The sequence below is a fragment of the Lolium perenne genome, chromosome 6 (genome assembly GCF_019359855.2).
Source record: "Lolium perenne isolate Kyuss_39 chromosome 6, Kyuss_2.0, whole genome shotgun sequence".
Taxonomy (NCBI): Eukaryota; Viridiplantae; Streptophyta; class Magnoliopsida; order Poales; family Poaceae; genus Lolium; species Lolium perenne.
Window position 1 is genome coordinate 95,314,020 of NC_067249.2, and position 21,610 is coordinate 95,335,629.

At 45.6% G+C, this 21,610-nt stretch overlaps 2 protein-coding genes across 2 annotated transcripts; both read left to right on the forward strand.

Annotated features, from left to right (window-relative positions):
* Positions 1 to 12,491: 12,491 nt before the first annotated feature.
* LOC127344960 (zinc finger CCCH domain-containing protein 56) lies at positions 12,492 to 15,612 on the forward strand. The gene is made up of 2 exons (XM_051371344.2): positions 12,492 to 13,466; positions 15,112 to 15,612. Exons 1-2 carry the CDS (start codon positions 12,641 to 12,643, stop codon positions 15,393 to 15,395), a joined length of 1,110 nt encoding a protein of 369 aa, XP_051227304.1. The 5' UTR covers positions 12,492 to 12,640; the 3' UTR covers positions 15,396 to 15,612.
* Positions 15,613 to 18,780: 3,168 nt separating this feature from the next.
* On the forward strand, positions 18,781 to 20,996 carry LOC127344961 (high mobility group B protein 6). Its single transcript, XM_051371345.2, has 5 exons — positions 18,781 to 19,390; positions 19,517 to 19,669; positions 19,762 to 20,157; positions 20,240 to 20,476; positions 20,563 to 20,996. Exons 1-5 carry the CDS (start codon positions 18,845 to 18,847, stop codon positions 20,857 to 20,859), a joined length of 1,629 nt encoding a protein of 542 aa, XP_051227305.1. The 5' UTR covers positions 18,781 to 18,844; the 3' UTR covers positions 20,860 to 20,996.
* The last annotated feature ends 614 nt before the right edge of the window (positions 20,997 to 21,610 follow it).

Consider the following 21,610-nt stretch of genomic DNA (forward strand, 5'->3'; position numbering starts at 1 on the left):
TCTCCGCGAAGCCGAGGAGAAGGTGCACAAGATCCGCGAGTACCTCAAGACCACCCAGTCAAGACAGAAGAGCTACGCCGACAAGAGACGCCGAGAGATGACATTCGAGATCGGAGATTTTGTGTATCTCAAAGTCTCACCCCTCAAAGGAATGCAGAGATTCCAACTCAAAGGAAAGCTCGCCCCCAGATATGTCGGACCATTCAAAATTCTGAGTCGCCGAGGAGAAGTCTCATATCAGCTGGAACTGCCGGAAGAGATGTCCGCCGTACATAATGTGTTTCACATCTCACTGCTTCGGAAGTGCCTAGAAGTGCCGGAGAAGACCGAAGTATTCAAGAACATCGACCACAGAGCCATTGATATCAACAAGGATCTAACCTACCGCGAAGTGCCGATTCGCATCCTTGAAGAAGCATTCAGGACCACCCGCACCCGAAGTATCAAGTTCCTGAAGATACAATGGAGTAATCACACCGAAGAAGAAGCAACTTGGGAACGCGAGGAAGACATGAAGAAGGAATACCCAGATCTCTTTAGTACCTAGTTTTCTCTAGATCTCGGGACGAGATCTTTTGTAAGGGGGAAGGGTTTGTAACATCCCAAGTTTCAATAAAAGGGACAAGAGAGAGAGAATTCAAGTTTCCAAAAATCAGAGCCAACAAAAACTTTTTCTCATCATATAGGACTATGCATATTAGCTCACCTTATTAATTTATTTGAGTGTGCTTTTGCCATGATGCTTGTTTATGTGTTACTCTCATTCTAAAACCCTAGCAATGATCACTTGATCAACCAAAGTCAAATAAAAAGAAAATAGAAAAGAAATTCTAAAAATCAACTTCACACCCACATATGGCCTATGCCATTTTTACAAATCTTTGATCTAGGCCATTTTGGTTTGCACCATTAGTTGTAAATGGATACTAAACACTTATTAACACCTTTGGAATCAAACAAACTCAATTCAAATCAAAATTGAATCAAATTTGAGCTCACATATGATTATGGTCATATGTGCCATTTTTAACCTGATGCCCACTTTGAGCCCCTGGTTTTTAACTTTTCACTTCTACACTTTGTCAACTCTTTGCACCTAATCCAAGAAAACATCAAGCACTTCAACTTTGCCCAAAACCACCACCCCAAATTCCTTATCAAATTCAAATAAGAATCAAGCAAAGTTGGAACAAACTCACATATGCAAGATCATATGCAAAATGTGATTTTGCATCTCAATTCTATTTTGATCACCACCACCACCAAAATGCTCCATTTAATATAAGATTACAACCCACCAAAAAGAATTGCAAAATTCAAAAATAAAGTTCTTTCGGCCATTTTAACAAACACTTGGTGGGCAGGGACAAAATTGATGCCCATACCAAAATTTGGAGGAGACCAAGTCCACCTCTGGCCACCCCTGCACCCCTGGAACCTTCACTCACTTCCCAGCACCAGTGCCACCACTTGCCACCATCCCTGCAAGCTCACCATGACCATGGCATGACCATGCCGTGGCATGGCATGGCCACCACTTGCCATCTCTCTCCCCTCTCGCCTCAGCTCTGCACCATGATGTCCTGGACACTCCCTGTACTCCCCTGAGCCAGCCCGTGCTTCCCCTTGGTCACCACGACGTCTACACACGCCAGCATCGACGTGGCCAGATGCGCCCAGACGTGCACACGCACGCGCCAGTGCACGCACGGCGAGCGCCCTGGACGCGCCAGAGCGTGACGACGCCCACCGCCTCGCGTCACCTCCGCCTTCGCTCTCAGCGCCAGTCGACGCGCGACACCACCCTGCACCGCCTGGACACGTCCACTTGACCGCGGGAACGCCGTAGACAACGACCGCGTCCACGCCCGACCGCCATGACCTGCAAGCTCTCGTCAAGCTCACCGCCGCTGTAGACCCTCGTCTTCACCGCCATCACGCGCTTCAGCTTCGCCAGGATGCCAGCAATCGTACGCGCCCACTCCTTGCCCCTTCGCAGCCCTGGACCGACGACGACGCCGGCGACCCTAGCCGAGCGCCACAGCCACCTCCCGCAACTATAAAAGGAGGACTCCTCCTCTCAATCCGAGCACACCACTCGCTTCTCCTCCTCACCACAGCTCTCCTCGACCTCTCAATTGAATCAATTAGCCACCCCACTGTCCCAATTGCAAGCTCGCCGCCGCCGCCAGTACACGGAGTTCGCCGGAGCAGGAGGCCACCCCAGGACACGCAACTGCTTCCAGGCGCTTCCTCATCCACTCCAACATTGCTGCGCACATCGCCGACGACCGCCGGAGCTCCGACGAACTCGCCAACCCCCTACCGCCGTCGCCAGTGAGTCCCCTCTCGCCGGAGACGAAGGCCTCCCTCGACCGTGCGATCTCCTTCTAATCGCACGGCTCGCGTTGCGCGTACCGCTTCACTTGCTAAGCCCCACTGACGCGTGGCCCCCACGCTGTCAGCTGGCCCGTAGCGATACTGGGCTGGCCCAATCCCTTCTCTCTCTGCACAGCCCGTTAACAGTTCCCGCCAGCCCAACTAGTTCAAATTAAAAAATCCAGTTTAGAGTTATTTTGCAATCTGATGCCAAGTTTAAAATTCAATAGGGACAAATCTACTTGGCCAAATTTTACCAAATTGATATTGTTGGAAAGCTTAGAGTTTTATCTACCCAATGCCACTGGATTGAACCCTAGATCTATTGTAGAAATAAAGTGACAAAATAAACAAGACAGGGACTTTTCTGACTTACAATAATTCTTAAAAATCAACCATAGATGCTTTTCAGTTAATTCCACCTCCAATAATTCACATTTCACTTATACTAATTGTTTCTACAAAAATATGCCATGCTTACTTTGAATGATCATGGCTTAGTTGATTTAAATGACTTTATGGCTATTTCTAGTCAAAGATATTGTCCAAAACTATTAAGAAATCTCATGAGAGAGTTTCTCTCATTTAAATCTTGTCACCACCAATTCCAAATGAAGTAGAGACTCTGGTCAATTAGGTCTCATAGGAATTGTGGTGATCTTAAATCTTTGCTATGCTAAAACTAAATAGCATGAGGTGCTCACCTCATTTAAATCATTTTCTCAAAATGATAAGTGTGAAGAGGTTGACTTGGTTCAACCTAGGTCACATATTATGCATAAGAGAAATTAAATCTTAATAAGATAATGAGAAGAAATTATTTCTCTGAATAATTCAAAGTAACATTTAAGTTTAGTATGAGAGGAAATTATTTTTCTTAAATGATAAGAAGAACACACCCACCAACTCAATATTAATGTATGATGCTAGTTTAAAGTGTGTAGCTCATGAGTGTGCCTAGTTTAGTAAATTAGTTTGGTGTGATGATTGTGTACTCTGTATTCGTATTTTAGACGCTAGTACCGAGGAGTACCAGGAGGAGGAGGAGGTCTACTTCCAAGGAGAAGAAGACCACTTTGACCAATTCCCCAAGCAAGGCAAGATAATACTCTTGCAAAGTGCAAAGCTCACCCTGAGCAAGGCATTACCCCATTTACTTTATGCTTATGATCCTATTTCCCAGTTTTACTTTACAAGCTTTATTTACCTTGTTTTATCAAAGTACTTTTTGATTCATGATTTACCTGGTTAGTATTGAGTAGTACAAGAGTATCAAACTTAGCCTAGAAGCAAAGCAAGTAATTAGCACCCCTCATACATAGTTGCTAGTGCTAAATTAAAAATGACTACTCTAGATGGGAACATGTGTTTATGAAATGATGATGGTGAAAACCTTGGAATGATGAGTCATTTCCATTGAAAGATTTTGAAGGTGAATATGACATGAAATTGACTTGGTGATTTTGACTAAAAACTGATGATTGAGTTGGATGCGATGCCATTCCAATTTTTGAGTACCCCCACAATACCTGATTATGGGTAAGGCTTAGCTGGAAATTTATGTGTCTTAGTATGGGTTCCCTCTGAACACACGTCATAGGGGTTACGCTTGAGGCTGCCTCCGTTGTTGAGAAATGATGTGAATTGAGGTGAATTGTACGGCCAAGCCCTGTGCAGTTCCCGGGTTAACAGTTGGTTTTCACCGGGAGGCCAAGCTCATGGGGAGAGGTGCCTATACTAGGGTGTGTAAGTGAAAGGTTAACGGTTGATGATCCGCGTACTGAGTTACGATTATTCGGGGTTTTATCCCTGACGGATGTAATCAAATGTTGTGGCACAAGTGTGCAACCTCTGCAGAGTGTAGAACTATTCGAATAGCCGCGTCCGCGGTCATGGACAGTTGGAAAGGCCATACTGTTTCCGTCATCAGATTTTACATCTTTTTGAACTTGAACGGTGATTATGAATTTGAATCACAACTGAGTTGTGGGAATGACACTAATGTTCCCACTTGAGTTAGTTAGCACTTGAGGAGTTGTTTACAAAAATGTTTCTAAAACTAAAATTGGCTTTATGCAAATAAACCTAGAGCTTAGAACACTTTCAATAGCAATGTTAGTACTTACATTAGTATTAGATTGCGAGTACTTAAAGTACTCACGGCTTTGTCCCTGGCTATTCAAATGGCCAGACTATGAAGCCGAGCAGCAGTACGAGGATGACGATCAGCAGGACGTCTACCACAACTAGGAGCTTCTAACGTCAAGCGTTGGCCTGTGGACTAGAGAGTCCTTGTATCTTACGCTTCCGCTATGAACTTGTGTTTGTTCGTTGATCATTAGATCAACTATTCGTGTAATATGGATCATGTGATTCCAATTTGTAAGACATTATGGTTTGTAATGAATGATGACTGTGATACTTAACTATTATGCCTCGCAACAACAATTTCCTGGGATTGCGATGTATGACATAATAGGCATCCGGACTTAAAAACCCGGGTGTTGACAAAGGACCATTAAGAAAAGCACTTTTCACATCCATTTGTTGTAACTTAAAGTTATGATGCGATGCATAAGCAAGAAGGATACAGATGGACTCAAGGCGAGCCACGGGAGCATAGGTTTCTCCAAAGTCAATTCCCTCAACTTGAGAGAACCCTTGAGCCACCAATCTTGCCTTGTTCCTCACAACATTGCCAAACTCATCTTGCTTGTTCTTGAATATCCATTTAGTGCCAATAACATTGCGGCACTCCTTTGGCTTCTCTACTAAGGTCCACACTTTGTTGCGCTTGAAGTTGTCGAGTTCTTCGTGCATAGCTTCCATCCAATCCGAATCTTCAAGGGCTTCAAATACTTTCTTGGGTTCCACTAAGGAGATATAAGCATGATGGTTGCTAAAATTAGCCAATTGCCTTCTTGTGGAAACCTTTGCCCTTACATCACCAAGAACCTTGTCATGTGTGTGTTCAAGACACTCAAGTTGCCTTTCTCTTCTTGCTAGACGACGGGCCTCGATCTCCTCCTTGGTTCTTCTTGGCCTTGGAGGTGTCACTTGATCAACTTGATCATTTGGGTCCCCGTCTTGACCTTCAACTTGAGCAACTACAATTTCTTGTGAGTGCTCAACATCATGTGCTTGATCTTGGACATCATTTGGTGCGGAGCAAATATCAAATGGATACTCGCCGGAACCATCATGAATTCTTGGTTGATCTTGACCTTGATCTTGTCCTTGATCTTGTCCTTGATCTTGCCCTTGATCTTGTCCTTGATCTTGCACACTAGAGGGAGGGTTTTGTTCTTGTTCTTGGGTTGGTGCATCATTTGCTTCACTTGATGGGGTTTGTTGATGTTGAGAAGATGAGGGCTCCACCGTGGTAGAGCATAGTCCTTCCCGAGACGCCACACCGTGTCCCTCAATGGGGCAGAAAAATCCCACACCCATTCTTACTATGGCATCTTGAGGTATTTCATCACCTGCACAAACATCAACTTGCCCCACTTGGGAGCCATCATTTTCTTCGAACCTCACACTACAAGATTCAATGATAATCCCGGAGGCTATATCAAAGATTCTATAAGTGTGAGACTCGGCACCGTAACCAACAAATATACCCTCCAAAGCTTTAGGAGCGAATTTAGATAAACGAACCCCTTTGATTTTGTAGAAACACTTACACCTGAACACCTTGAAGTATGAGATATTAGGCTTGTTCCCGGTGAGTATTTCATATGGAGTCTTGTTCAAGCCCTTACGGAGATAGAGCCGGTTGGAGGAGTGACACGCGGTGGAGATGGCTTTGGCCCAAAAGTTATAGCGGGATTTATACTCCGCCATCATAGACCTTGCCATATCCATAAGAGTCCGGTTCTTCCTCTCCGCAACACCATTTTGTTGAGGGGTGTAAGCAGCGGAATATTGATGACGAATCCCCTCATCACTAAGAAAATCATTGAGTGTGTAGTTCTTGAACTCGGAGCCGTTGTCACTTCTTATTGCCATAATGAGGAGGTTGTGTTGGCGTTGCACCTCGGTAGCAAAGTCAATGAATATTTGTTGAGTCTCATCTTTCGTCTTGACAAAGTAGACCCAAGTGTATCTTGAGTAGTCATCGACAATCACCAAGCAATGTTTCTTCGCACCAAGACTTGCATGAGTAACGGGACCAAAGAGATCCACATGAAGGAGCTCCAAGATCCTCTTGGAAGAGATGATGGTCTTGCTTGGGTGCGGAGAGTCATGCATTTTGCCTTCAACACAAGCCCTACAAACACGATCTTTGGCAAAAGACACATTTTCCATTAGTCCCACAATATGGTTCCCCTTGTGAAGACTTTGCAAAGTTCTCATGTTGACATGGGCTAGGCGGCGATGCCACAACCAACCCACGTCCGCCTTTCCGAATAGGCACATCGCACTTGTCGTGGTGGTCCCCGAAAAGTCCACCACATACAAGTTGTGTTCGCGATACCTAACGAATGCGACTTTTAGAGTCTTGCTCCACAAGAGGACCACAATATCATTATCAATAAAGACGGCAAAACCCATCTTGCCAAGGGCGGAAACGGAAAGCAAATTGTAACCAAGGGTTTTGACAAGCATGACATCCACAAGAGTAATGTTGTGTGCAACCACAACCTTGCCAAAACCCAATACCTCGGATGTAGAATTATCGCCAAAGGAGACGGTGATATGATTTATGTTGGGCCTCAACTCCTTGACGAGGTTCTTGCCGCCGGTCATATGACTTGTACATCCACTATCAAGTACCCATTTTGAACCTCCGACGGCATAGTCCTACATGAGATCAATTCTTGGATTTAGGTACCCATTTTTCAATGGGTCCTCTTTTGTTAGCAACAAGAGTCTTTGGAACCCAAATAGACCAAGCAACATAACCATCATATGGACCAACATATTTAGCATAAACATCACCATAATAATCTTTAAAGAGAACATAGTGAGGGTTATCTATTCCCGCACCATCATCATTAATGGTATTGCCCTTTCGGGTTTCACCATTAGCTTTCTCATGTGCGGGCTTGGTGTTTTTCTTGTTTGCCTTTTTAGCCTTGGTATTATAACCAAGTCCCTCCTTCCCATTGTTTGACCTTTGCTTACTCAAAAGATCATCCAAGGAAAGTTTACTTTGGGGGGAGGAGGCCTTAGCAAGTTCATCCTTCAACCTAGCATTTTCCTCAATAATATTTGCATGATCACATGAAGGAGTAGAGGTACTAGGTATGTCATATGAAGCAAGCCTAATTTGAAGTTGCTCATAAGACTTGGAGAGGAGAGAGTATTCCCTCTTCAAGGCTTTGTGAGCCTTGTCTAGTTCATCTAGATCCTTCACAAGTTTCTCATGATCAACACCAAATTTGGCCTTTTCCTTTATATGCACTTTAGTCTTAGCTCTAGCAAGATCTCTAGCTTTAGTGAGCTTGTTAAGTTTATCTTGAGGTTCTTCAAGACTTTCTAGCTTCTCTTCAAGAGATGCTATAGTTTCTTGACATTCCTCAAGAGCATTTTTAAGAGCATGTATTTCTAGAGAGTCTTCTCTCTCTATTTGGCACTTTTTCTCAAGAGTATCATTTAGTTGAGCCATACGAACCATGAGACTTGAAACATGCTTCTTAGTGTTACCTTGTAGGTTACTAATGAAATCATCAAACTCTAGCATTTCTTGTTTCACTTTTAGACTAGCGGGATCAACCCCTAGATCATTAGCAATGTTAGGCATAGAGGGGTTAGGATATGATACCTCGGAAGATTTAGCCATGAGGCAACTTTCTTCCTCCACATGAAAGACCTCATTGGGAGATTCACTTGTTGATGAAGAGTTAGTAGCGAGGGAGGCAAGGGCAACCAATCCATTTGAGGTTGCATCTTCTTCATCATCAACATCTTCATCTCCGGAGGTATACTCTTCTTGAGTTGATAGCACAATAGATGTGTCCAAGGTGGACCTTGCCATGAAGCAATGTGCATTCTTGCGTTGAGGGTTCTCATTGGGTGAATCAAAGAGAGATGAAGAGGGAATGTTGGTGGTGACAATGGCGGCCACTTCTCTTGAGCTTTCCTCTTCATCATCACTAGCACTTGCAATCTCATCGGAAGAGTATTCTTCATTAGCCACTAGCACAATCCTTGAGGGCCTCTTGCCCTTCTTGTTCTTGTTATAGAATTTCTTGTTGGGGGGCTTTGAATATTTGCCCTTTGAGTCTTTGCTCTTGTCCTTGGGGATGAGCCTTCCACCATTAGTCTCCCTATTCTCATAGGGACATTCGGCAATGAAATGGCGCTTGTCATTGCAATTGTAGCAAGATCTTGTTCTTGGGCCCGAGCTTGAGGGACCCCTTGAGTTGTTTCTCTTGATGTTGTCCTCCTTGGCCTTGGAAGGATCAATCCAAAATGTGTTTGCATGGAATGCCATGTGGTCATGGTAGTGGTGTTCCAAGTCTTCCGGGTAGGTCATGCTCCAAGATGCCCTATAAGATTCTTGAGGAATCACTTCTTGCACGGGGTTGACCACCAAGGCAAGGTTGGACCCTTTTGTCATCCCAATGGCACGATTGCGGGAATCATGAGAGTTTTGCTCAAGGACCTTGAGAGCTTGCATCTCGTGCACGGCTTGTTGAGAGGTGAGAGAGGCATAGCATTCTCTTCCGACAAGAGTCTTGACATCAATAGGCTCGAACGGCATCATGCACTCAATGTACTTCTCCTTGATCCAAGAGTCATTAATGTGAGAGGCACCAACAATCCGGAAGGCGTTGGCAACGGTGAGAAGTCTTCCATACATGTCTTCATGATCTTCATCCGGAAGCCTCATGAATCCTTCGGCTTTATTCCGAAGAGCATTATACTTGTTCCTTCTTGTGCTCTCGCTTCCAATGCAACCCGAGGCCAAAGCATCCCAAGCATCCTTGGCGGTGGTGAAATGCCGAACACGAGACAACTCCTTTGTCCCCACGGCGGTTTGAATCATGTGCAAGGCGGTGTTGTTGAGTTGACTATCAACCGCTTCTCTTCTAGTCAACTTCTTGGGGTTGTACGGATTGAAGCCTTCCTCGATGATTCTCCAAAGTTCATTGGAGGCACTGCGAACATGAGAGCTAAACTCAAATTTCCAAGTATCGTAATCATTAACGGAAAACTTAGGTGGGTCGCCCCGGATGTTTATATGAGGATGGGGAACCGGTATATCGGGTGATTGGAAAGGTGGTGGTACTCGATTGTAGCTCTCACTTCCACTAGTTCCCTTGGGAGATGCAATGGGGGGTTTGATAGTGTTTGAGTTATCACCATCCATGGGTGTGGTAGCGGAAGGTAATACCGAAGTATCACCCTCTACAACCGCATCCGTGATATTAACCTCTATGGTGGGAGCCACGGGACGGGGAGGAGCCAAAAGCTCAGAAATCATTTTTCTCATGCTTTCCATTTGAGCATCCATGGATGACTTCAACGAATTGATATCCTCCATGGTGACCGGCCTAGCCTCCCCTTCCGAAGGTCCATCGTCCGGCATACTCTTAGGCGGTTAAGCCCGAAATAAGAGCCGAGGCTCTGATACCAATTGAAAGGATCGTATGCCGCACCTAGAGGGGGGGGGGGTGAATAGGTGCTAACCAATTTTTAGTTCTTTTTCAATTTAGGCTTGACACAAAAGGTAAATTCTCTAGATATGCAACTAAGTGAATTTACCTATATGACAAGGCTAACAACTAAGCAAGATATAACTAGGCAATATAAGAGATAGAATAGGATAGAGGTAACCGAGAGTGGAGCACGCGATGACACGGAGATGATTCCCGTAGTTCCCTCCCTTTGCAAGAAGGTACGTCTACGTTTGGAGGAGTGTGGTTGCTACGAAAGCCAAACCAACAGCCACGAAGGATTCACTCAAATCTCCGGTGAGCAACGCCACGAAGGCCTAGCCCACTTCCACTAAGGGATTTCCTCGAGGCGGAAACCGGGCCTTTACAAGGTTCTTGGGGCACACATCCACAACCAAATTGGAGGCTCCCAAATCTGTTACAACACAACAATCAACAACAATACATCAACACAAATCAACTAGGGAACCAAATAGGAACACTAGCATGAGATCCCTCAAACAAGAGAGGGGGAAATGAAGAATGCTTCGGTGAGGATGTAGATCGGTGTCTTCTCCTTCGAATCTCCAAAGATCAAGAGCTTTGGTTGGGGGAGGAAGGAGATCTTGCAAATCTTGTGTTCTTGAGGTGGCTCTAATGGTGGTGAAGCTTGGCAGATTTTTCTTGCAATGATTGAGCAACTTGTCCCTTTGAAGAAGAAAGCTATTTATATGGGTGGAGCTTTCAGATCTGACCGTTGGGGACGAAATTCACTTACACCGGAAGTTCCGGCCAGGATGGCCGAAAGTTCCGGCTTCCACCGGAAGTACCGGCCATTCGGGCCGGAACTTCCGCCTTCGATAAAAACCCTGCAAAACAAAAGATGGGGCGGAACTTGGGCGGAACTTCCGGTGACCGGAAGTTCCGGCCAAGTTCCGGCCAAGTTCCGGAAACTTGCGAAAACCTTACTGGACTATACTGAGCCACAAACTCGGAATTCCGGAACTTGTCCGGAAGTTGGGCGGAAGTTCCGCTGGGCGGAACTTCCGGCCAACTTCACCGGAACTTCCGGTCAGGAAGAAAAGAGCCGAGCCCAAACTGCGCTGAGGAGCTTCTGCTGAACAAGCCAGGGCGGAACTTCCGCCTGCTGGGGCCGGAACTTCCGCCGATCCACGTAAAACCTGCAGAACTTCGTAATGGCCTATACCAATTCACCGATCCAACATAATTTTTGATGGCTTGTACCTGTCTACATCAACACACATAAAAATATACATAGTGTTGACATCAAACACACAAAACCCAAAAGGGCGGGAAATATTCTTTCACTGTTGCCTTATCCTGAAGGCTTCATGCAGTACATTGGCAACGTCTCCAAGACCATTGTGCTGAAGACCAACACCGGCTGCTCATGAAAGATCAAGGTGAGAGAAGTTGAAAGAAAGATTTCCATTGAGCGTCTTGAAGGTCAAGAAGTGTCCGATCTTGATTTTGTGAGTGATGGCAATATAAGGTTACCATCTTTGACTACTCATGAATAAGATCGTGAAAAAGTGCCCAAAGCATGATCCTGACCTTGCGATGATAGACGAGTGAAATCTGTTACCGTAGGGGTGTCCTGAACTTGTTGTTAGCGTTGTGTCCCGAACTTTTGCTTACCTTCGTGTCCTGAACTTGGTTCGTAACGTCGTGTCTTGAACTAGCTGTTGCCATCTTATGCTATATCCGAGTACTTATGTTATGTGTTGTGCTATTTTGATGTGCTTCTTGTTATGCGTTGTGCTATTTTGATGTGCTTTTTATTTGCTGTTGCTATGGGTTATTATCCTCACCCCACAGGGAAGAGGTTATACTACCCCGTCGTTATGCACGTAAGCAAACACCATCTCTATTTTCTTGTAGCCTAAAGCAACCAACCAAACGTTGTGCATTTTTTCTCCCACGATGCGCGAATGAACTTGTTGACATCCAAATTAGATACAGAACATGACTTTGAATTTGGTCTAATCTATCATGGCTCTAGGAAGAAGATCTCCACATATGTTCGTCTTTAGGAAACATAATATCATGGTTTTAAAAGAGGGAGACAGAAGACCTTAGTAGTTGCTCTTTTTATTAGAGTATCTATTACTCTAATATACAGTATAAATATACCATATAAATATATTATAGTATTGTTTATACATCCTGTGATCTACAATGCTTTCTCCATCTGAAAATATGTGTCTTAGTTTTGTTTAGGTATGGATATATCTACATACATCTTAGTTATAGATACATTCATATCTAGAAAAGGTTGAGGAAAAGGTTGAGATGACTATGAGTACTTTATCTTGTTATAGATAGACAAATATTATAGGTCCGAGGAAGCAATAAAAAAGAGGGGAGGATCCATATCTTGGGCGGAGTTTTTCAATTCACAAGATAACGCTTCGTGAGTGTATCTGGGAATCACGAAGAACCAAGCGTCAGGATTAAATCGCGGAGGTGGTGGACCAGCGTTATAGGGAGCGATGGAGATGGGAAATGGAAAAAAAAAATCCCCAATAGTAGTTGTAGAACTACTAGGGTTCGTGTAGCTAGGGCTGTAACCAAATTCCCCAATTCATCGAGGTTCGAAGTTGCCCCATCATCGGCCAAGATCCGGCCGAGCCGCCATGGACTACACCAACGCCATCCATATCATCCCGGACGCCGCCGGCCCCGAGGCCTGGGCCAACTCTGCGGCGCCTCCGGCCGGGGACTCCGGGATTTGGGCTACCGAGGACGACTACAACAGCCAGTGGAACGGCGACCCGGGGCTTGGCGGGGGCGGCTATGGCGGCGACAGGAACTCTTCGCAGCCGCAGTCGAGGGCCGGCAGCGAGCAGCCGCCGCCGGGAAAGAAGCCCCGGGGCGGCGGCGGGCCGTCGGGCGGCGCCGGCGACGCGGGGAGCACCAGCAAGTCGCGCGCTATCGGGAAGATGTTCTTCAAGACCAAGCTCTGCTGCAAGTTCCGGGCGGGGACGTGCCCGTACATCACCAACTGCAACTTCGCCCATGGGATGGAGGAGCTGCGCAAGCCGCCCCCCAACTGGCAGGAGATCGTGGCGGCGCACGAGGAGGCGTCGGAGCAGAGGGAGGAGCACCAGATCCCCATCATGACGTCCTCCGCCGTGGTGCCTGGTGACACCGCCTCCGGCAGGGCCTACAAGGGCCGGCACTGCAAGAAGTTCTACACCGAGGAAGGGTGCCCCTATGGAGACGCGTGCACCTTCTTGCACGACGAGCAGTCCAAGGCGCGCGAGAGCGTGGCCATCAGCCTGTCACCATCGGTGGGCGGGGGCAGCTACAACTCTGCTGCTGCTACCGCCGCCTCTCCGAATGGGCCTGGACCTACAATTCTGAAGCCGTCGAATTGGAAGACGAGGATCTGTAACAAGTGGGAGATGACTGGCTACTGCCCCTTTGGTAGCAAGTGCCACTTTGCTCATGGAGCTGCTGGTGAGAGTTTTTTTTTTTCACAACAACTTTAATCCCTGATTTTTTCCTGTCTTATGTCTGCATGCAATTTGTTCTTGTTTGATATAAAACAATGAGCTCATAATATGTCATGAACTTACTCATGTCCATTTGATACATTAGACTGCCCAGATTATAGTTGAAATATAACCTGTAGTACTAGTCAATTCTGACACTTCTTGCATGCACTTAAATAATCGATCCTTCTTTACAATTGTCAATAATACACCATATGTGTTTTCAAATTATTCTCACACTTACTTATGTGTCAACTTAGGTTTTAAGGCTGTTCAGAATGTACATCGTGGTACTTGACATTGTCTGATAGATTGTCACAAAAGTTAAATGTTCTACCCTTAGTCCATGTCAAGTTTAATTAGTTTCAAAATTATGTGATTCTTAGCAGTCTAGATCTACACGGGTTCCACTGGTAAACAGGTGAGTTATCCAACTGGGTTGATCATTATAGTTGCTGCCAGACTGCAGTAGGGGTGTTAAAAAACAGGTTGGGTTCAACCTGTGAAAGTGACGCCAGATGCACTGGAGAAATTGAACTAGCGTTGTCTACGGTTTCTGCTCGGTTGAAGTGAACCTGTACTCGAACACTCCTAAACTGTAGTATCACCAGCATATACAACAAATTCCCTGATCTTGTTAACATACATGTTTGTATTTTCATTTATGTAGAGTAACGTAGAATATTTTTCACTGGTGCTAATATATTATCTCTGTTCCAAGATCAGGGAACCAGCTCCTACTGAAACCTGATCATCTCACCGATGACTCATTAGCTTATACGGGTTATGAAAATGGCCACTTGTTGTGTGATCGTTTGCAGTTGATCTGTTTATGCTCTGGCTTCAGAATAAACCATTCTAGTTGTAGCCGGAATGTTGTATTGGTCTATTGTTTTTTTTTTGCTTAGTTGTCATAGCAGCTGGTGCCCACTTTCCCTATGTTTTTTTGTCTGTGCTGCCTCAGTATTAGCTGTAGACAATTGATATCTCCAATATAGGTTCTTACCTTGCATAATATTTCTGTTTTATGTCTATGTCTATCATGAGTATTTGCAAAATAAATGAAATTATGTAGTGCTAGATTCATGTGTATTGGCTCAAATTCTCATAGAAGGCTGCAATATATATTTAATAATTTTGTGCTGCTATATGTATGACTTTCTTCATACTGCTTTTGTTATCAGATATATTGCTGTGCAATGCCCTGATCAGTGGGACTGCCTTGATGCAGCGTAACCTGCTTGATCTATTTTACATTATTGACATATCTTTGCTGTAATTTAATAATTTTGTGCTGCTATATGTATGACTTTCTTTTGAGTTCATACTGCTTTTGTAATTATCAGATAAATTGCTGTGTAATGCCCTGATCAGTGGGAGTGCCTTGATGCAGCGTAACCTGCTTGATCTATTTTACATTATTGACATATCTTTGCTGTAATTTAATAATTTTGTGCTGCTATATGTATGACCTTCTTTTGAGTTCATACTGCTTTTGTAATTATCAGATAAATTGCTGTGTAATGCCCTGATCAGTGGGAGTGCCTTGATGCAGCGTAACCTGCTGGATCTATTTTACATTATTGACATATCTTTTCTGTAATTTGCAGAACTCCACAAGTACGGTGGGGGGCTTGTCGACATTGACGGCAGAGACATTGCGTTAACTCCGGACTCGAAGCAGGCTGCAGGATCTGCAAAAACTCCGGCAGAAACTACTGCCGCATCCACTGCGGCGCCCCCTCATGCAGACGTGTACCATTTAGGAAACCAGTCGCAGCGTTCCGCCTTGGCCAGCCAAAGGTCTGGGCAGCTACAGCGGCCTATCCAGAAATGGAAAGGCCCTGACAAGATTAGCAGGATCTATGGTGACTGGATAGACGAAACTGACTAGGAAGAGGATCGCTGCGTCGTCGTCTTTAGCCAGTTTAGAAGTTTCTAGTGGGCATTGCAAAAACCTGGTGCCAGAAGAGGTTGTGTGTTGTAAGACAAAAGTTGTGTTGCCGTGACTTGTATCGTCTCTGTTGTATGAATGATTGCAGTGAACTCGCCATTAGGAGAGCTGTATGGATGGAGAGAGCTCTGGTATTCTAGATATCTGGAAGTCTGAAGTGTGTTTCGTTCTTACTTTATTTTGTTGTTCGCTCTGTCATAAGTTGCTTGCATCTAAGACAGTGGATTAGGAAGGCAATACAACTGCTGTATACACCACGGAATGATAAAAATATGTGGTTGTTAAAGTTGAACTAGAGAAAGGGTAACGAATGGACATCTTTGACTAATTTTTCTTCAGAACAGAGAAAACTAATAACAACTGGTTATACGTGAAGTAATCTGTGGAATGCTCAGAATAGTATAGGTTCAGGTGTTCCTCGTCCTGCTCCTTGAGTGGTGGTATCCTCAACTCAGCGCCTTGTGACTGAATTTGGTGAGCACCAGTGCAATATCCCGTCACCCAGAATGGAGGATGGGGCTTTCGTATCAGGTATTTCCAGGGCACTGTGCAAGAGTGGTTGCATCAGTTTCTGAACATGGCCGATGCACTTCATGCTGAAACTGTAGCTTTCTTGAAGGCCATCGAGTTGTCCCCTGATGCTGGAATGGGGAAGATTATACCCGAAACTGATGCAACCACTCTTTGCTAAGCTCTTCTGTTTAGTGATCACGATTTGGTTCGCGTGAAATATCAACTTATCTTCTGAGAAGTTTTTTCTGAATCAAAGTATTTTTCCGAGGGGTATCAAAGTTTGTTATTGTAACCGTATTTGTAGTTCGGTGGCTCATGTACTTGTCTGGCCTAGGGTAGTGGCATTACTGGCACAATGGTGTACGTGACTTTGTATATTCTGTGGTGATCAGCAATTTAGATACACAATAAAGCCCACCGGTTTGCTGTAAAAAAACTTCATGCGTTCACCGAGAAGGAATAAATTCCAGTTCATCTCTGAACAATTGAGAAAGTTTACATTTCGTTCTAAAACATTTGTTTCGTCTAAATAAACCATGAAATCATGTCCTACTCCTCTTGTCTCATTTAGAAAACTGAACTCTTGTGAAAGATCATATCCAATATGAACAAGAGCAAAACGTTTACATGGATAACAAGTGACGCAAAGTATCGGCAAGCTAGACCGAATTGGAACCGAGTCTGGACGGACCCGTTCCACCGAGTCAAATCCCCCACCCCTCTTGTCAAAATCTCCATCGGAATGCTTAAATCCCCAAACTTCCCAACAAAATTTGCCACCTCGCTCGACTGCACCTCAATTCGTTTACAAGTCCCTGCACACCGGACCGATGTTAGACTGAGTCGTCTTAACCAGTGGCAGAGCTTGGGTTGGTTAACTATGAGGGTGGGGGGGGGGGGGGGGAGGGGGATGGGCTAGATATACATAAATACATTAGGAAAATGTAATGGGCTGGGGGGAGGGGGGCGATGCCCCCCTGACTTCAACATAGCTCCGCCAGTGGTCTTAACGCTTCAACATAGTCATTGTTTAACCTGTCCCCGCCACACAACAAGTTTGCGTGCTAGTGAAGCAAAGTCATCAAAATTTACAGATGGTGATGATTAGATTCCAAAGCTGTGACAACTGGATCGTACACCACTCCATTGTTTGTGTCAGGTTTCAGCTAGTAGTGTGTTGCAAAAGGCCTTGATTCTCAATATTAACTCTACTATGTGCGGGATCCAAACCAGTACCACTCCCCTATGGTATAATATGTGGGAGTCTAGGCGCGGTTCACACCCTCAATTCCTCTGTGTGAATCTCTCAAGCTTCCTGCCTCTAGTCTTCACTACCCTATCTTCTACGCTTCATCAACCTCCCCGATCAGGACCTATCAACAAGGTTTAGATTTTCCCATATGCCACTAGTGAACACCGCCATTGAGGTATCAACGTTCTCCATTGATGTTGGGAGTGTTCCTACATAGACAACGGTTCTTCCCATGCGGGTAAAATCTGCATGAAATATTTTGTTCTAAGGAGAAGACTAACCACATCGGCACCGAAAGCAGAGGAAAGGCGACATAGAAAGACATCGCCTCAAACTTGGTTGTGGACCATGTATCACATATGTGATAACTCACGATGGTGGATGGCAACAACGTGAAGCACCAATGCATTACCACATGTTCTGTGTCATGGTAAACGACCTATTTATGTTTCTAGATACCGTCGAGGACGTGGCCTATCTTGACACTTTGTGTGGGCATAACTTCTCATCATCCAGCTTCCTTCTCAAGGTGTCCAACTTCATAAGATTCAGTTGGTAAACCTAGTACATCGTCAAGATATATAGCAGATGTTGCTGAAATAACTACGATTCTCACACGAAAACATGCCTTATCAATGAGCCATGGCTCACTTCACAAACAGATATAAAATACGAAAGAGTGACATATTTATTTATTAGGCTAGGGTAGCAATAATTTATTGCAAACGATGAATTTTTAACCCATGGTAAGCAGCCCATAATGTTTCCGGCCCACACGACCAAAGCCTGTCCGATTGGGGCATATGCTCCGAGGTTGACGTATATCTTTTAATATATACTTATAAAGTTATAAACTTCTGAATTTTCTAGACAACATACATATTCCTATCTCGCATGTGCCTACAAAGTTTCATGGATACAAGACATTTGACATGTATCTCATCTCATGTACAAGGCAGATTTTTCTTTGATACCCTAAATAAGCCTTTGTACGCACCAAATTTGTTTAAAACTTATGTTTTCTCTAATATATTTTTACATATACATATAGAATACAGATATTTAAATGTCTGTTTTTGTTTTGACATGAGGATATCATTTTTTACCGGGTACTCCCTCGGTTCACTAAGACGAAGTAGCATATAGAGCACATCCATACTTCACTCCTATGAAGAAAAAAAAATCAAATGGGGCGGATCTCTCCCTTGATTGTCCATTGTTAGGTACTAAAAGTTTAGACCTTTTCAAAAACAAATTATACGCGTAGATAGCACCCCATTTTAAGACGAGCTCACCACCATAAGCTCAACGTGATCCATGGGATTGTAGGCCGCACCCACCGTAACGTTCGGAATATTTTGAATCTGATCATCACTGCGTTAACTTGCAAGCAGACTCCCTCCGCCGTCTGGGTCCCAATAAACGGCAGTGGTTATACCGTTAGCCGTTGATGACGCGCCCGATGAATGAGGTCACCTTCCTAATCAGTAACGACCATTCAAAATTTGAAAAGTTTGACCGTTAACCCCTTCCCTTTATAAAAACACGCCAAATCAGATCACCGACCAATCCATCCCATCTACGCACCCACGAATCTGCATCTCTCTCCACCACGAATCAATCCATGGCGACCGTGGCGGCGGCCGGGAGGAAGAGGAGCCCTCGGGGCCGCAAGCCCCTCGCGGCGGTGCTCGACAACGACGTCAACATCTCCGCCGGGAAGGCCGACGCCGCCGCTGCCCTCCTCTCGCCGCCGCAGAAGGCGAAGCGGGCGGGTTCCAGGAGGGGCAAGCTGGCAGCGGCGGCGGTGCAGGCCGACGAGCCGATGGGGACGTCTCCCGCCCAGGCGCTTGACATCGACGCCGCCGATGTGTCCGCTGGGAACGTTGAACCCGCACCCGCCTCGACGCAGAAGGCGAAGAGGGCTCCGTCCAAGGGCGGCAGGGGAAAGGCGGCGGCGGCGCCGTCGATGGCCGACGAGCTGACGGAGCTGCAGGGCATGATGGAGAAGCTGCGGCTGGAGAAGGAGAAGGCGGAGGAGATGGTCCGGGAGCGGGACGAGGTGATCCGGAAGAAGGAGGAGGAGATCGAGTCCAAGGGCAAGCAGCAGGAGCGCCTCCAGGCGGAACTCAAGAAGATGCAGCGCATCAAGGAGTTCAAGCCCACCATGGTATGCATCTGTATCAATCTGTTTCATCACTGTGTTTGTGTTTTGATCGTACCTGTATTTGCACACTATATTCCGTTTCTTGTGATTAGTTTAGATTCGGTAAGTCTGAACTTGATTGTCCTGCAGAACTTCCCAATGGTCCAGTCTCTGCTGGACAAGGACCAGGAAGGGGATGACAAGGGCAAGAAGAAGAAGAATAAGGGGAAGGGGAAGGCTGGAAACGAGAGGAAGAAGCCAGCGCCGGCATATGTCCTGTGGTGCAAAGACCAGTGGGCCGAGGTGCGAACCTGGAAACAATACCAGACCGCTCCTTGATTCCTTTTCCCTGCCTATCACATGTTTGATGAATTGTCTACCGTGTTGATTTCCAGATCAAGAAGGAGAGCTCGGATGCAGACTTCAAGGAGGTGGGGAACGCTCTGGGCGCCAAATGGAAGACCCTCACTGCTGAGGAGAAGCAGCCGTACGAGGAGAGGTACCGGCAGGAGAAGGAGGCGTACCTGCAGGTGGTTGGTCAGGAGAAGCGTGAGGCGGAGGCGATGAAGCTGCTCGAGGAGGAGCAGATGCGCTGGACGGCCAAGGAGTTGCTCGAGCAGTACCTCAAGTTCAGACAGGAGGCTGAGGAGGGCGACAGCAAGAAGAATGGCAAGAAGAAGAGCAAGAAGGAGAAGGACCCCTCCAGGCCCAAGCAGCCCATGTCGGCTTACTTCGTGTACTCGCAGGAGAGGCGTGCTGCGCTGGTAGCCGAGAAGAAGAATGTGCCCGAGGTAATGGCCCCACTGTTTAGCCGTTTCAGTTTCTGTGTATGTTACGTCCACTCATTTGTCAAGAATTCTCGCGCTGTTGCAGATTGGTAAGATCACTGGAGGGGAGTGGAAGAGCATGACGGAGGCTCAGAAGGCTCCCTACGAGGACGTAGCGAGGAAGCAGAAGGAAGAGTATCAAAAGCAGATGGAGGTGTACAAGAAGAATAAGCTTCAGGAAAGTGAGAGCTTGGAGAAGGAAGAGGATGAGCAGAAGAAGATCCTCAAGCACGAGGCTCTGCAGCTTCTCAAGAAGAAGGAGAAGGCAGACAACATAATCAAGGTATACCCAAAGCTCCCCATGAAGTCCTTCTGCAATGAATCTTGATGTGTTGTAACTAACCAATCCTACTGTTGGATTTTGATCAGAAAACCAAGGAAAAGCGTCTGAAGAAGAAGCAGGAGAACGCTGACCCGAACAGGCCCAAGAAGCCTGCCTCTTCCTTCCTGCTCTTCAGCAAGGAGGCGAGGAAGCAGCTAACGGAGGAGCGCCCTGGTGTGAACAACTCCACGCTCAACGCGCTCATCTCGGTGAAGTGGAAGGAGCTGAGTGGCACGGAGAAGAAGGCATGGACGGATAAGGCGGCCCTAGGGATGGCAGTGTACAAGACGGAGCTGGAGGAGTACACCAAAGCTCACAGCTCCTCCCCCTCCTCCTCACCTTGATTGCTTAGGTTGCTGCTTTGTGTTAGTGCCGTGTGGTTCAACAGTGGCTTCAGTTGAACTATGAACTTGAAGGTTTCTCGTCTCTGAATCCTGAAAGGAATAAGTGGTATCTAGTGACCTTAGTTTTTCTATTGTCATGCCTGGTTGTTGCACTCAAACTGCATACCTCGTTCTTTCTTTCAGCTTTGATATAGTGATATTAGATCTGTGCTGGTACCCCTTGATCGTTCATAGTCATACCACCTGATTCCGCGACTTCTGTGCTGGTACCCCTTGATCGTTCATAGTCATACCACCTGATTCCGCGACTTCAGGTTACCAATCGTGGTATTATACTAGTTCCATCTTTAGTTTTCTACTGGGAAGCTTTGGGGAGGCAGCATACATTTGAATGCATAAACTAGAGTGCTGAGTTAAGCCCCTGTCGGTAACCATGGTGTCGAAGCACCAGATTTGATAATCTCTCTTCGAGACGCCATTTTGATGTCCATTGCATATAGGTAGTTATGCAAAAGTTTCGAACAATAGTTATCTAGTTCATGATATATGGATATTGTTCTGATATCGGCTACATGTTAGGAGCCTTGTATAAAATAGAAGCAACAGCAATCTAGTTTATCACATAGAAAAATTGCAACGTTGTATTGCAATAAACAGAGTAAGACAGCTAAGATTGTATGAGTAGGTACCATTACAGTACCCTGATAAATAGATTACAGCGGCAAGTCCAGACAGGCGGAATAGAATAACT